This window comes from Maylandia zebra, linkage group LG16, assembly GCF_041146795.1.
Source record: "Maylandia zebra isolate NMK-2024a linkage group LG16, Mzebra_GT3a, whole genome shotgun sequence".
In the NCBI taxonomy this organism is placed as follows: domain Eukaryota; kingdom Metazoa; phylum Chordata; class Actinopteri; order Cichliformes; family Cichlidae; genus Maylandia; species Maylandia zebra.
The window spans coordinates 26,373,510-26,385,647 of NC_135182.1; the positions used below are offsets into that span (position 1 = coordinate 26,373,510).

Consider the following 12,138-nt stretch of genomic DNA (forward strand, 5'->3'; position numbering starts at 1 on the left):
AAAAAATGATTAATTGGGTAATATTTGTTAAAATCTCTGGTGTAATGTAATTACTGTAACATATTTTCCTGTGGTGGGGGTCCAACGGCCAATCAGGAACGATTGCTGTAGGAAAACAAACACGGTGATTGGCCGAGACACTGCGGCGGTTTCAAGGCGCCTCGCGCTCGGCCGGAGGGGAGGGGGTCCAGTGAATGGAATGGGCGCCTGGAAACCGGTGGAATCTGCACAGAGTGAGGAGCGCGAGCCTCCGGACTTCCAACCGCCCAGCATGTGAAGCGACTCGCTGCGCGAACTAAAGTCGACAAACAGTGGAAATACTAGGCATTTACGCCTTTATCCTACATTGTTTAGCGCTAAAGTAAGTAGTTGTAAAAGTTCAGTAAGCTGGACTAAGGTGAAATTGCATTGTTTGGAGAAAACGGGACTTTTAAACGGACCGGGAGTCAGAGTGGACTGCTTGGAGTCACTTACAAAGACCATTAAGAAGTCATGACATGACGAGTGTTTCTCTTGGATTTATCTTCATTACACACGGGAGAAAAGTCGATTACAATCATTTTAACTGAAATTACTTGGACTTCTAGTTAAGTATTGGGACATTTATTGAAAAATTCTTTCCATTTTCCACCATTTTTGAGTCGCACTACTTGGATCAAAGTTTTTCCTTCCCTCCCCCCTCCTCCTCAACTATGGCGGCGGCCAGGTTCACCACTGGCTCCGTGTTTCTGCGGATCATGTGGCTGCTGTGCGGGCTCTCCTTTTTCTCACCCGCTTCTGCCCAGCATTACAACAGTGAGAGTGGAATATCCATCCCGGAACACGGCTTCTGTCAGCCCATCTCCATCCCGCTGTGCACCGACATCGCCTACAACCAGACCATCATGCCGAACCTCCTGGGCCACACGAACCAGGAGGACGCCGGACTTGAGGTGCACCAGTTCTACCCACTCGTTAAGGTCCAATGCTCTGCGGATCTGAAGTTTTTCCTCTGCTCAATGTATGCTCCCGTGTGCACCGTGCTGGAGCAGGCCATCCCCCCGTGTCGGTCCCTGTGTGAGCGGGCACGGCAGGGATGTGAAGCCCTGATGAATAAATTCGGCTTCCAGTGGCCAGAACGGCTGCGCTGCGAGGCTTTCCCCGTCCACGGAGCCGGGGAGATCTGCGTCGGCCAGAATACGTCGGAACCGGGCACCCCGCCCTCCTCTTCTTCTCCCTTTGCACCGGACCCAATTACTCCCCCTCCCAAAATGGCAAGACCGAACCAGCACCCTTCACAACCAAACCAGTACCACCAGTTCTCCTGCCCGCTGCAGCTGGAAGTGCCCTCCTACCTGGGCTACAGATTCATGGGGGTCAAAGACTGCGGAGCCCCCTGCGAACCTACCAAACCAACCGGGATCATGTACTTCCGAGAGGATGAGGCAAAGTTCGGCCGGCTTTGGGTCGGGATCTGGTCCATCCTATGCTGTGTGAGTACCTTGTTCACGGTGCTCACCTATCTAGTGGACATGAGACGGTTCCGATACCCCGAGCGGCCCATCATCTTTCTGTCTGGCTGTTATTTTATGGTGGCGGTAGCCTATGCTGCCGGGTTTTTCCTAGAAGACCAAGTAGTCTGCGTGGATAAATTCAAGCCGGACGGCTACAGGACAGTGGCTCAGGGGACCAAAAAGGAGGGCTGCACAATCCTTTTCATGGTGTTATACTTTTTCGGCATGGCCAGCTCCATCTGGTGGGTGATTTTGTCTCTGACTTGGTTCCTTTCTGCCGGGATGAAATGGGGCCACGAAGCGATTGAAGCCAACTCCCAGTACTTCCACCTAGCCGCGTGGGCTGTCCCGGCCATCAAAACCATCACTATCCTCGCCATGGGCCAGGTGGACGGGGACGTCCTTACGGGGGTGTGTTTCGTGGGGATCTTCAACGTGGACGCCCTCCGCGGTTTTGTCCTGGCCCCCCTTTTCGTCTACCTGTTCATCGGCACGTCCTTCCTCCTGGCCGGCTTCGTATCTCTATTCCGGATCCGCACCATCATGAAGCACGACGGCACCAAGACAGAGAAGTTGGAGAAGCTGATGGTGCGGATTGGCGTCTTCAGCGTCCTCTACACGGTACCGGCCACCATCGTGATCGCCTGTTACTTCTATGAGCAAGCCTTCAGGGAGCACTGGGAGCGCACCTGGCACATGCAGACCTGCAAGCGCTTCGCCGTGCCGTGCCCGGTGCACAACTTCGCCCCCATGACCCCGGACTTCACCGTGTTCATGATCAAATACCTGATGACCATGATAGTCGGGATCACCTCCGGTTTCTGGGTCTGGTCCGGGAAAACGCTTCAGTCGTGGCGGCGGTTCTACAAGCGGCTCAGTAACGGCAGCCACGGAGAGACGACGGTGTGAAGTTTGGAGCTCCCGTTACCTGAGAATGAGGTCGAATAGCTTTCATTTTACCACACTTATGGATGTATTTTTTGATCAGTTTTTTTCTGTTACAAGGTTGTGGCGCAAATACAGGCCTTTGAACACAACCAAAACTTTTAACAAGTGCCACAAAAGCTGGCTTAAATTTCATTATACTTCTCTCTTTTTTCTGCCCACAATCTTTGCTTTTGCATTTTTAAAAAAGTTGGATTTTAGCCTAAATGATCATAATGATTACTGGACTGTAATGCCAGACTTGTTATGAAACTTCCCACATATTATCCATTATATCCTTGTATTACTATTTGAATGTACTTCCTCTCAGCTCTTTTAAGAATTTGTCACAAAAAGACTGCAAACTGCAAGAAAAGGTCAAAGTTCAGATCCCTCCAACAGCCACACCCCCTCTGACTGTGAATTCAATACTTGGGGCGTTGTAAGTTACTCTGCTTTTAGCTAAAGACTGAAAAGCTTTAATACACATGTTAGATTTTGCAGAGTACAATCTGTTTGTTTTTGTTTTATACACCAGCTCTGCCATTATGTGCCAAGTGGCTGCCCACAAATCAAAACTTTTGCTTCCTTTTTTTTTCTTAAATATTTTTTCCTGTATTGAATGTTCACTCCGAAGGTGAATGAAGTTTTTATGTATTTGTTTGCACATTTATGCTAAGTGTTAAAAAAAAATATGATTTACACCACAGATTGACCTGGATCTAACACTTAGAGAGACCACACACACACACATACACCTCCACTCTCTGTAATTAAGACACACCAACTCATTGTTTGTCTCTGTGTGTGGTCTCCTATCTAAAAGACTTTTTTCTTCTTTTTTTTTTGTTTGTTTGATCCTTTAAGACATCCAAAGCACCATTTCAACCCATCCAGATTTAATTCGAATGGCTGCTATGGGTTTTTGTTTCATCCTGGATTAAGATGACTGTACACACTCATGCCGGTTTTCTTGTAATTTCACTTGAAGTGTTTAAAGGTTTCTCTTTTTCCCAAGTAGACTGAACATGTTGGAACTTTTGTTAAATTGTTATGATTTTAGTGTCTATGCTGCCTCACGAAACTCCTCAAAACACAGAGAAACTTGAGGTTTTTATCTGGAAGGTAGCAGAGAGTCAAAAGGTCAAAGCCAGGTGGGAGTTCAGCAGTGTTGAATCTAAGGGCAGTAAAACAAGTTAATATATATATTTTAAAATAACTTGCAGTCTTTTCATACAATAGTAGGGAAACTTAATTACTGTTGAAATAAAACATTTTCAGGACAGAGCATTTTATAGTGTTGAAATGTAAAGCCTTTTAGTAAGTGGTGCCAGTAGAACTCAGATCACACCGCACAGGTTTAATAAAAAAGAAAACGTTATTTCTGTGTGACATTAACACCAATTACCAGGTTTCACATCACATAAATGCTGATGCAGCTAAGATGAGAGACAGACACTGCAGTTCTCTGAATTGTATTTGCAAGATAGTGAAAGGATTACAGCTGCTGGCGCCTCTGTAATTGGTGACAATAGCAATAAAGTTATCAGTGATTTGTTCTGCTTCCCAGGCCGCTATTCCTCGCAGAGCATTGGTCAAATGAGAAAATGACCTCTCAGACTTGAGTAATGAAATCAGTTGGAGTCATTGTGGGGAAGCAGAAAAACACGTTTTCACCCTGAGTCAGCCGTTAGGCAGCAGACGAGTGCCTGAAGCTTTTGTTTCTTTCCATGCAGTACATTTTCTCTGCATAGGTCACACACATGCATACACATAAGTAATGAACGGGAACGCTCCAGCAATGAGGGATGACTCGTATTACAGAGCTGTTATTGGTACTGTGTCCTGAATCCTTGTGTTATAATAATAATACTAAAACTGCGTACTTTGTACCAGTCTTCATATTATATGTTAAAGCAGTGTGTATATAGGAAATGCTAATGTTCCCATGTGAATTTACCACATACCTCAAAGCCTGGGTACAATTTGTTTGTAGGACTGAGTTAGGAAACGTTTCACTTCACTCATCACCTAACAATACAGAGCAGGTCTGTGTTACCAGGCTGACTGCACTGTTTGTGTTTTCAGAAGGAATACGAGTGTTTTTATCACAACATATGCAAGGTACCAAGTAAACAGACTGATTTTTTTAAAAGCATAATGTATTTATGGGGGGTACTCATATTTGTGTCTTCTTTTTTTTTTTTAACTTGTTTTTTAAAATGAGATAAGCCTTATGTATGTGTACAGTTTGAATAAAAAGCGATAAAGTTTGTAATCTGTTGACCTCTGTGATTTGTTCTTGCCACTCATATTTTTAATGAATCTGTCTTATTGGCAATGCTTCAAGCATTAAATCCAGAGATACGGCAGGTGATCCAAACTTACACCTCAGCTCGAGTCATTGCTGACTTATCATTCTAACGCCAGCATGTCACAAGAATCACAGGCCAAATCTGTATTACCATGCGACCTGCATAAAAACAAACATAACTAACAAAAATCTGTTTTCCACTAGAACCTTTATGAAATTAATGATGGCTTTCAACCTGAAATAAATAGGTAATAAAAGTTATAAATGGAGACATTGTCTGGTATCAAAGATTTCCTATAGCTGCCCTTGTGGCAGGGGAGCCGAATCAGTTTGTTAAAGAAGGCCCAAAAATAAAAGGAAAATGCACAGATGTCTGTAAAGTGTGGTAAAAAAGACTCAATCTTTAATTATTTGTGGAAGTCATGCTTCTGTGTGTATTCAACCATCAAAATCCTGCATACTTGTCCTAAACTACAAATTGTGTCTATAGTGTTAACCTTCAAGTGACTGTGTCGTGTTTTCATGACATCTGCTTTATGTGTCTCTGCTTTGGAGATAAAATTTGTTATTTCTTATTCTGATGTGATGAATCCAAATTGGACCCTTAAAGAAGCTGATTAGCAACTTCTTCCAATATATTTTCTTTTTTTCTTTTTACATGTTACAGCTATGTAAACATATTAGATAGATTTTAATCACACATTGTGAGCTTAAATTTTGTAATTTATTTAATGGTTTTTAGTGATAGTTCACCTTTTGTCATCATGTAACAATTTTAGAATCAGAAAAATAGTCTATAAAGAGGTCTTTCATTTAGAGACAGATATCAGTATAGGTGGGATGTTGAGTTTTATCAGTTATTTATCAGAATTTTACCACATTTGCAAAAGTCTTAAGCCATTGCTCATTTCTTCATTTTTCTTCCAAGAAGCCAGACTGTTTTTTTGTGTCATTTTTTAAAGTGCATTTGGGTGGTTTTAGTTCTCCAGGTTTTGTGAAGTTTTTCTTTGGACATTGTCTGTGTTTTCACTCATTTTTCAGAGCAATGTTCTTTCAGTTTGTTTAGCCATTTAAAACAATGAATCACTCAAAAAAGACGCCTAACTCAAGGGTCGAAGCAGTGATGTGTTTACCCATAACAAGAAAACTTGCCAGAGAATCGACATTTAATTGTATCGTCAGACACTTTGTTACTAGGATCCTGTCATAAAAGCACATCATTTGTTTCCACCTCTTTAGTTGAATATACAAATATAATGCCAAAGCTGGTTCAGCTACTGTTTTCTAAAGGCTCATTAAATGGTCTCTGTGAAAATATGGTTGTCAAGAAGCCACTCTTTAGAAACAGAAGCAGGGAGAAAGGACTGAAATGTGGTACATTACACAAGAGCTGGACTGAAAATAAGCAGCGATGGTAGTTATGGAGTGATGATTTGAACCCAAAATTTCAAATTTGGGTTTATCACTCTGTATGTGCAGAGGAGTTCAGTAAAGAGGGATGACAGTGAGTGTCTGCGGCCATCTTATTAAAGACGGTGGATGCTCTGTCACAGTTTGGGGCTGCATTTCAGCTTCATGCCAAAACTGATGGAAAAGAACATTTAAAGAGCGCAACTCTCCAGAAGGCAAGGACTATAGTAAAACTGATGTTTCGTGATGTTTTTATTATAACATGCTGACTTCAGCCTGTTTTTATTACAATATGATGACATAAGCTTGTTATGGCTTATGTGATGTCATAGGGCATCGCATTGAAAAAAATAAAAATTGTGTGGTACAGCTATCTCAGTGCCCTTTTGTTTAATATACTACTCAATATGGTTTCTTTAAATCTTTTTACTAAGAACTTTGAGTTCTTCAAGTAGCCTGGAGAACTATTATTAAAGACTACTTAAAGAATTTACATGTAAGAATTCCTAAAAGAGTTCTGGCCACAACCAAACCTGTTAAAATATTTAACACTGTAGGGTACCAGGATCTTTGCATTGCACATTTCTTGCTGCTAAAAGAGTCAAAATGTATTTTATTAATTTCTGGTTTAAATTAAAAACTTGTGGTATTAGAACTGACCTAATAGCATATCATGAAAAATAGAGCCAACTAACAATTTTGTCATTTTCACTTTCAGTGACTCAAACCTAGTGAAGTTTGTTTGCATCAGAAGAATTCCTGTCATGACTTTTTCCATAGTTTTTTTTCTTACAGGACTTGGCCACTGTTGTTGGAATAATGAAACCCCTTTTTTTATAGCATTTGCAGTCACTGTATTGTAGTGTTTAACTCTGAACTATGGCTACCCCACACTGGAGAAGCAGGATTTACTGCTGCACAGGCCTCGAGGCAAACACTTCCCCAAAATGGTGATGTAAAATATATTCAATATCTCACATCTACAAACAGAAAGTTTATTTAGTGTAAAATAAAAGTACAGCACTACAATCTGTGACTTCAAAGCGATCCATAAGTCAAAGGTCTTTAAGTGAACAAACAAATTACATTTTATTCTGTCTTGTTATTATAATGAGAAAAGAACATATATAATCCGCGAGGTGTCTGTTAAAGTCCCCAGAAATATTTTGATGTACTGAATGAAATGTTTGTTTAATAATTTTGGTGTTTATAAGTCAGCGGCCTTTGTTTCTGAAGCTTGGGAAAGATCTCAGGTTGGATTATTTGTTCAGTATTTGTAAGTTATGGTGCTAGTCTGGCTCTGGTTTTATGTTGCTGTAAGCCTTTTCAGGCTGGACGTATTGTGTATGCATGACACAATAATATACTTAAATCAGTCAATGTTCATAACATGTTATGACAACATATTTTACCAAATAAGGGCATGTAGTAGCTCTTACAGTCTTTGACCCTGGAAATCAGTCAAAGTTGGGCTTGAGTTTGGGTTGTTTTGTCAAACTGTGAGTCACGTGTATTGTTAAACAAATGTCAGCAGCACAAGTAGAAGGTTTTCACACTTTATGTGGATATTTTTAAGTCATTTTTGATCACCCCAGCCAAGGCATGCCTTCACTAACTTAAATACTAAAGTGCCACAATAAAGTTAGCTGTATGGGCATTAGTTTATGTAGATTAGGAAACATATACATGAGGAATCTGGTGAACTAGTGGGCAACAAAAGTTACAAAGATTAATGATAATTAAAAAAAATATCCTAAATACAGCACTGAGGTAGAGTTAGCTGCTTTAATCATACAAGAGAAAGTTATTCTAATTGAGTGTGCTTACACTCAATTTTTGTTGAACTTGGTGCATGAATTGTTTGTATGTGCATGGCAACAGTCCAGACTCTCAAACAGAACAACAGAACTTTCTGACCAAATATAAATATTCTTACATCCTGAATTTCTAAACAATCTGTATTAATTTGTGTTTACTCTTCATGCAGACAAACAGAAGGACACAATGGTTCATTCTCAGGCAAGACGGGGAGAGATATCTGCTGATATCAGTAAGGTTGTAATGGGAATCATGTCTCCCAGTCATCTCGAAACCCTTTCAGGGACAGAAAGCATTATATTAGTCAGTGGTTCTCAAATGAGAAGGCTAAGCGTTGGGTCTTAGGGTTTGTGGAAAGCATATATTATATACTGCATCAGGTCATTCATTCACTGCATCAGTAGTCTCAGCCCAGGAGTGTCATATAATGGGAAAAGCTAACATAACATGGCTGATGCTAACATAATGATCTGCAGACTAAACAAACACTGGGAATGCAAGTATCAACATCGAGAGGAAAATGCCCTTCATATGAAAAAATGCATCTAAACTTGATGCAGCAGAACTGTTTGCTGGTCTGTTTGAAAGTGACTGAAGATGCAATAAAGTAAGGTACAGTTCTCAACATATTTATCAGACCACCTGTTATAAAAGCAAAAAGAGACAAATATTTTTAGAAATCTATTAAAAACTTGTTTATAGCTAAAACTTATATTGTTAGACAAATACCAAACAAAATTCATGCTTGATACTCAGATTTGAGCCGGCACACTGGACTTCACACTGGAGTCAGAAATGAATTAAACATAAAATTCAGCCACTAAAAATTATCTTTTGGAACTATTTTTACTCTTTATATTGCTGCAGAAACACAAAACTTCCCTTGTGTGGTGAAATGGCAAATGGTGATTTTGGTGTTTGTATCCCAGCTACCACAGAATTAAAAACAAAAACAAAAAAACAAACAAACAAACAAACAAACAAGAAAAAAAAATTAGAAAGAAATTATTAGAATTATGCTGTGTTGTTTTTTTTTTTAAATAAATCATAAAATTCCTGAAAGAGGCCTTTAGTGCATGGTTCTTACTTTCAGAACATTATCAAACATAAACAGTTAATATGTGAAGCTATTAAACAGGACTTTAAAGATCCAGACTTGTAATAGTATACAGGGTGGGCCATTTATATGGATACACCATAATAAAATGGGAATGGTTGGTGATATTAAAGTCCTGTTTAAAGTTAAGTTGAAACCAAGTACACCATTGTTTTTCTTGTGACATTACCAATAAGTTTGATGTGTCACATGGCCCTCTTCCTATTGGAAAAACAAAAGTTGTATCTAAGACGGCCGACTTCTAAATAGCCACCATGGTCACCACCCATCTTGAGGAGTTTGCCCCGTCACATATACTAATGTGGTAGAAACAGGACTTTAATATCAACAAACATTCCCATTTTATTATGGTGTATCCATATAAATGGCCCACCCTGTATATTAAAAATTCAACAAGAACAAACACTGTCCTATGCGATGCAGTGATTTACTCCCTATTTCAGCAATCCTTAAACTGCCCAGCAGCCAGCTCAGCTTTTATTACATTCACTTATCATGTAGACACTTAGGCCTGACAGTGAAAATACTTTTCTTGCATGGGCATAACTTTACAAACACTAACAGAGATGTACAGGCAACACTGTGATGCCATTAAGCAGAAAATAAATGGTCGACTCTTGTATATTAAAAATGCCACAGTACTGCAAATGTTGTGAGTACGGTTTGATTTACCTCCTGAGGAGCCGTTCTCAAACTATCCAGCAGGCATCTCAGAGGAACTACCTCTATCCCAGTACTCAGGTTTCCAATGCCAGGTGTAGTACTGACCTCTGGTGGCCACAGCTGCTGAATGCATCTATGAGTAGTCAGTAGAATTATACATGCAGTTTGTTGACATGTTTTATTTTAAAGGTACAGTCAGTAATTTTTGATTTTTTTTTTCCAGAGAAAAAGGACACTGTACTCATAAATATAGATGCAGTAATGTCTAAGTACACCTTCCAGCAAACAAATGCATTCTGAAAACTTATAATTCTTAAAAACTACATAAGAGTGAGTTTGCGGTTTGTGGAGGTGGTCACTGGGCCATTTTTTTGTCCCAGTCCAGCCCTGCCAGTGACATATGTAGCATGCCGAAGGAGGAGGAGAAGTTGTTTGCATCATTTAAATTGGTGCCTGCACTTTCAGACTCAAGATATGAAAGATCATATACAGTATAAACTGTGTCCCCATAAGACATATGTCTATATCAAGCTTACAATAAGCAGAAATATTTTTATGTAGTTATTCAACATTCATAACCTTAGAGATTATTTGTAAAGAGGATCAAAAGCTATTCCCAAATGAAAAAACCCTGCAAAAGAAAAATGTTCATTATCTTAATTGTCAAGGGTAACCGTATAGAACAGAGGGTTAAGCTGTGAAATTAGTCTGATGGTTTATTCTAAATAAATTCTTCTTAAGAAAAAAATCACTGTATTCATACCCATATGTTTAATACATTGTTTTGTTTGAGAGCATCACACACATCCCAGGAGCAAAGTGGAAAGTGTCACCCCTCCGCAAAAGAGAACCCCCCCCCCCCCCATCACATGCACCAAATGACACTGGTCTATTGTAAATAAATATCACATCAACAGATTTTCTTTTCTTTATGTTTACAGACTATAAGATGATTGTGGATAGTTACTCTCCCACAGAGCAGCGATTCCCTAGAAAAGTCTCTTGGTGAACAAAGCTATTGTTTTTTCTTAAACAAAAGCTTTTTACATGATTGCCTTATCTTAGGCAAATTAAATCCATAGAGAAATGGAGTCAGCATTGGTTGACAGATGAAAAGATAAATAGATAAAATTATACGGACTGGTAGACGAGCAACTATAACACTGGAATCGATACACTGAAAAATTGAGCCAACAAACAGGTTTGACACAGAGACGATCTGAGGGACACAAGTAGTCACGGCTTTCTGCTTGTTTTCTGTGGATGTTTTTCGACAAACTGCCAAAATCTTTACATAAGACACTGAAATGAGAGTGAATGGTATGAAAAAGCTTACAAAGAGAAAGAATATATCAGATAAAAAGTTATGGACTGAAACGAAACATGAAAGTCTAAGTATTAATCTGTGGTTACAATACACATTTTCAATAATAGTTCCACAAAACTTCAAACTAAAGATAAATGAGAATGATAGTATTACACTAAGGAATGAATATATCCACACGAAGAGAATCATGAAAAACACTCTCTCTGTGTTCATAATGACATTATAGCGTAATGGATGACAGATTGAGATATATCTGTCATAGGCCATGGCTGCTAAACTGCAAAACTCAGCAGGCCCACTTATGTACATGGAAGACATGTGCAGAAAACACCACGGCAATGTCACTTCATGGCTGTCTGAAAACATCTGTGAGAGCAAAAGAGGATATAGCGATGTGCTGACGTTTATCTGGTTCACACATAAGTTACAAAGCAGTATATACATTGGTTCATGCAGCTGTATGTCCACACGTATGACCACAATAAGGACTGTGTTGGCCACACATATAGAGAGGTACCAGAACAATATTATTACAAAGTACAGGTACTTTAACTCCCCAACATTTCCATAAGCAGCCAGCACAAATGACACTATCTCACTGGAGTTTTCCATTTTCTACACAATATCCCACAGTGAAAAAGACAATTCAATAATAATGTTATGGATGATCCTTTTCAATATGAAAAAGAGTATTTGACCAGATTAAAGAAATTTCAGTTCTTTAAATACTGTTTTACAAATACATGTTACCTGATTGTGACATATTCTTTCTCAGCCACCTGTTAATAAATGAGCAGATTAATCAAGGAACAAACAGCAAGCACTTTTATACAATATTCAGACTTTCATTAGATGTTAATAAATTACACATAACATTTTACTCAGCTGCTTTCCTCTCAGCTGAACGAGACGATCTGTAAATATTTATAGCTGCAGCATAAAGGAGGAGACATGAAGTGGAGTGGGGCTGAAGGTTAGGGACAATGAAATTCTCTCCTTTGACAAACATGTCTGACTTTTTTTGGTTTATTTATGTATGCTTGATTCAGAAATTACAACATTTCTTAACCGT

General features: G+C 39.4%; 2 protein-coding genes across 2 annotated transcripts; one reads left to right on the forward strand and one right to left on the reverse strand.

Moving 5' to 3' along the window:
- Positions 1 to 212: 212 nt before the first annotated feature.
- Positions 213 to 4,695, forward strand: LOC101473718 (frizzled-7-A). The gene has a single exon (XM_004555603.3). The coding sequence runs from the start codon at positions 693 to 695 to the stop codon at positions 2,400 to 2,402; it is 1,710 nt and encodes a 569-aa protein (XP_004555660.1). The 5' UTR covers positions 213 to 692; the 3' UTR covers positions 2,403 to 4,695.
- A 6,059-nt stretch (positions 4,696 to 10,754) lies between these two features.
- LOC143412903 (olfactory receptor 10A6-like) lies at positions 10,755 to 11,678 on the reverse strand. Its single transcript, XM_076874698.1, has one exon. It carries the CDS (start codon positions 11,676 to 11,678, stop codon positions 10,755 to 10,757), a length of 924 nt encoding a protein of 307 aa, XP_076730813.1.
- Positions 11,679 to 12,138: the final 460 nt, after the last annotated feature.

Coding starts and splice junctions, on each gene's coding strand:
- LOC101473718 (XM_004555603.3), top strand. CDS start 693: ATGGCGGCGGCCAGGTTCACCACTGGCTCCGTGTTTCTGCGGATCATG.
- LOC143412903 (XM_076874698.1), bottom strand. CDS start 11,678: ATGGAAAACTCCAGTGAGATAGTGTCATTTGTGCTGGCTGCTTATGGA.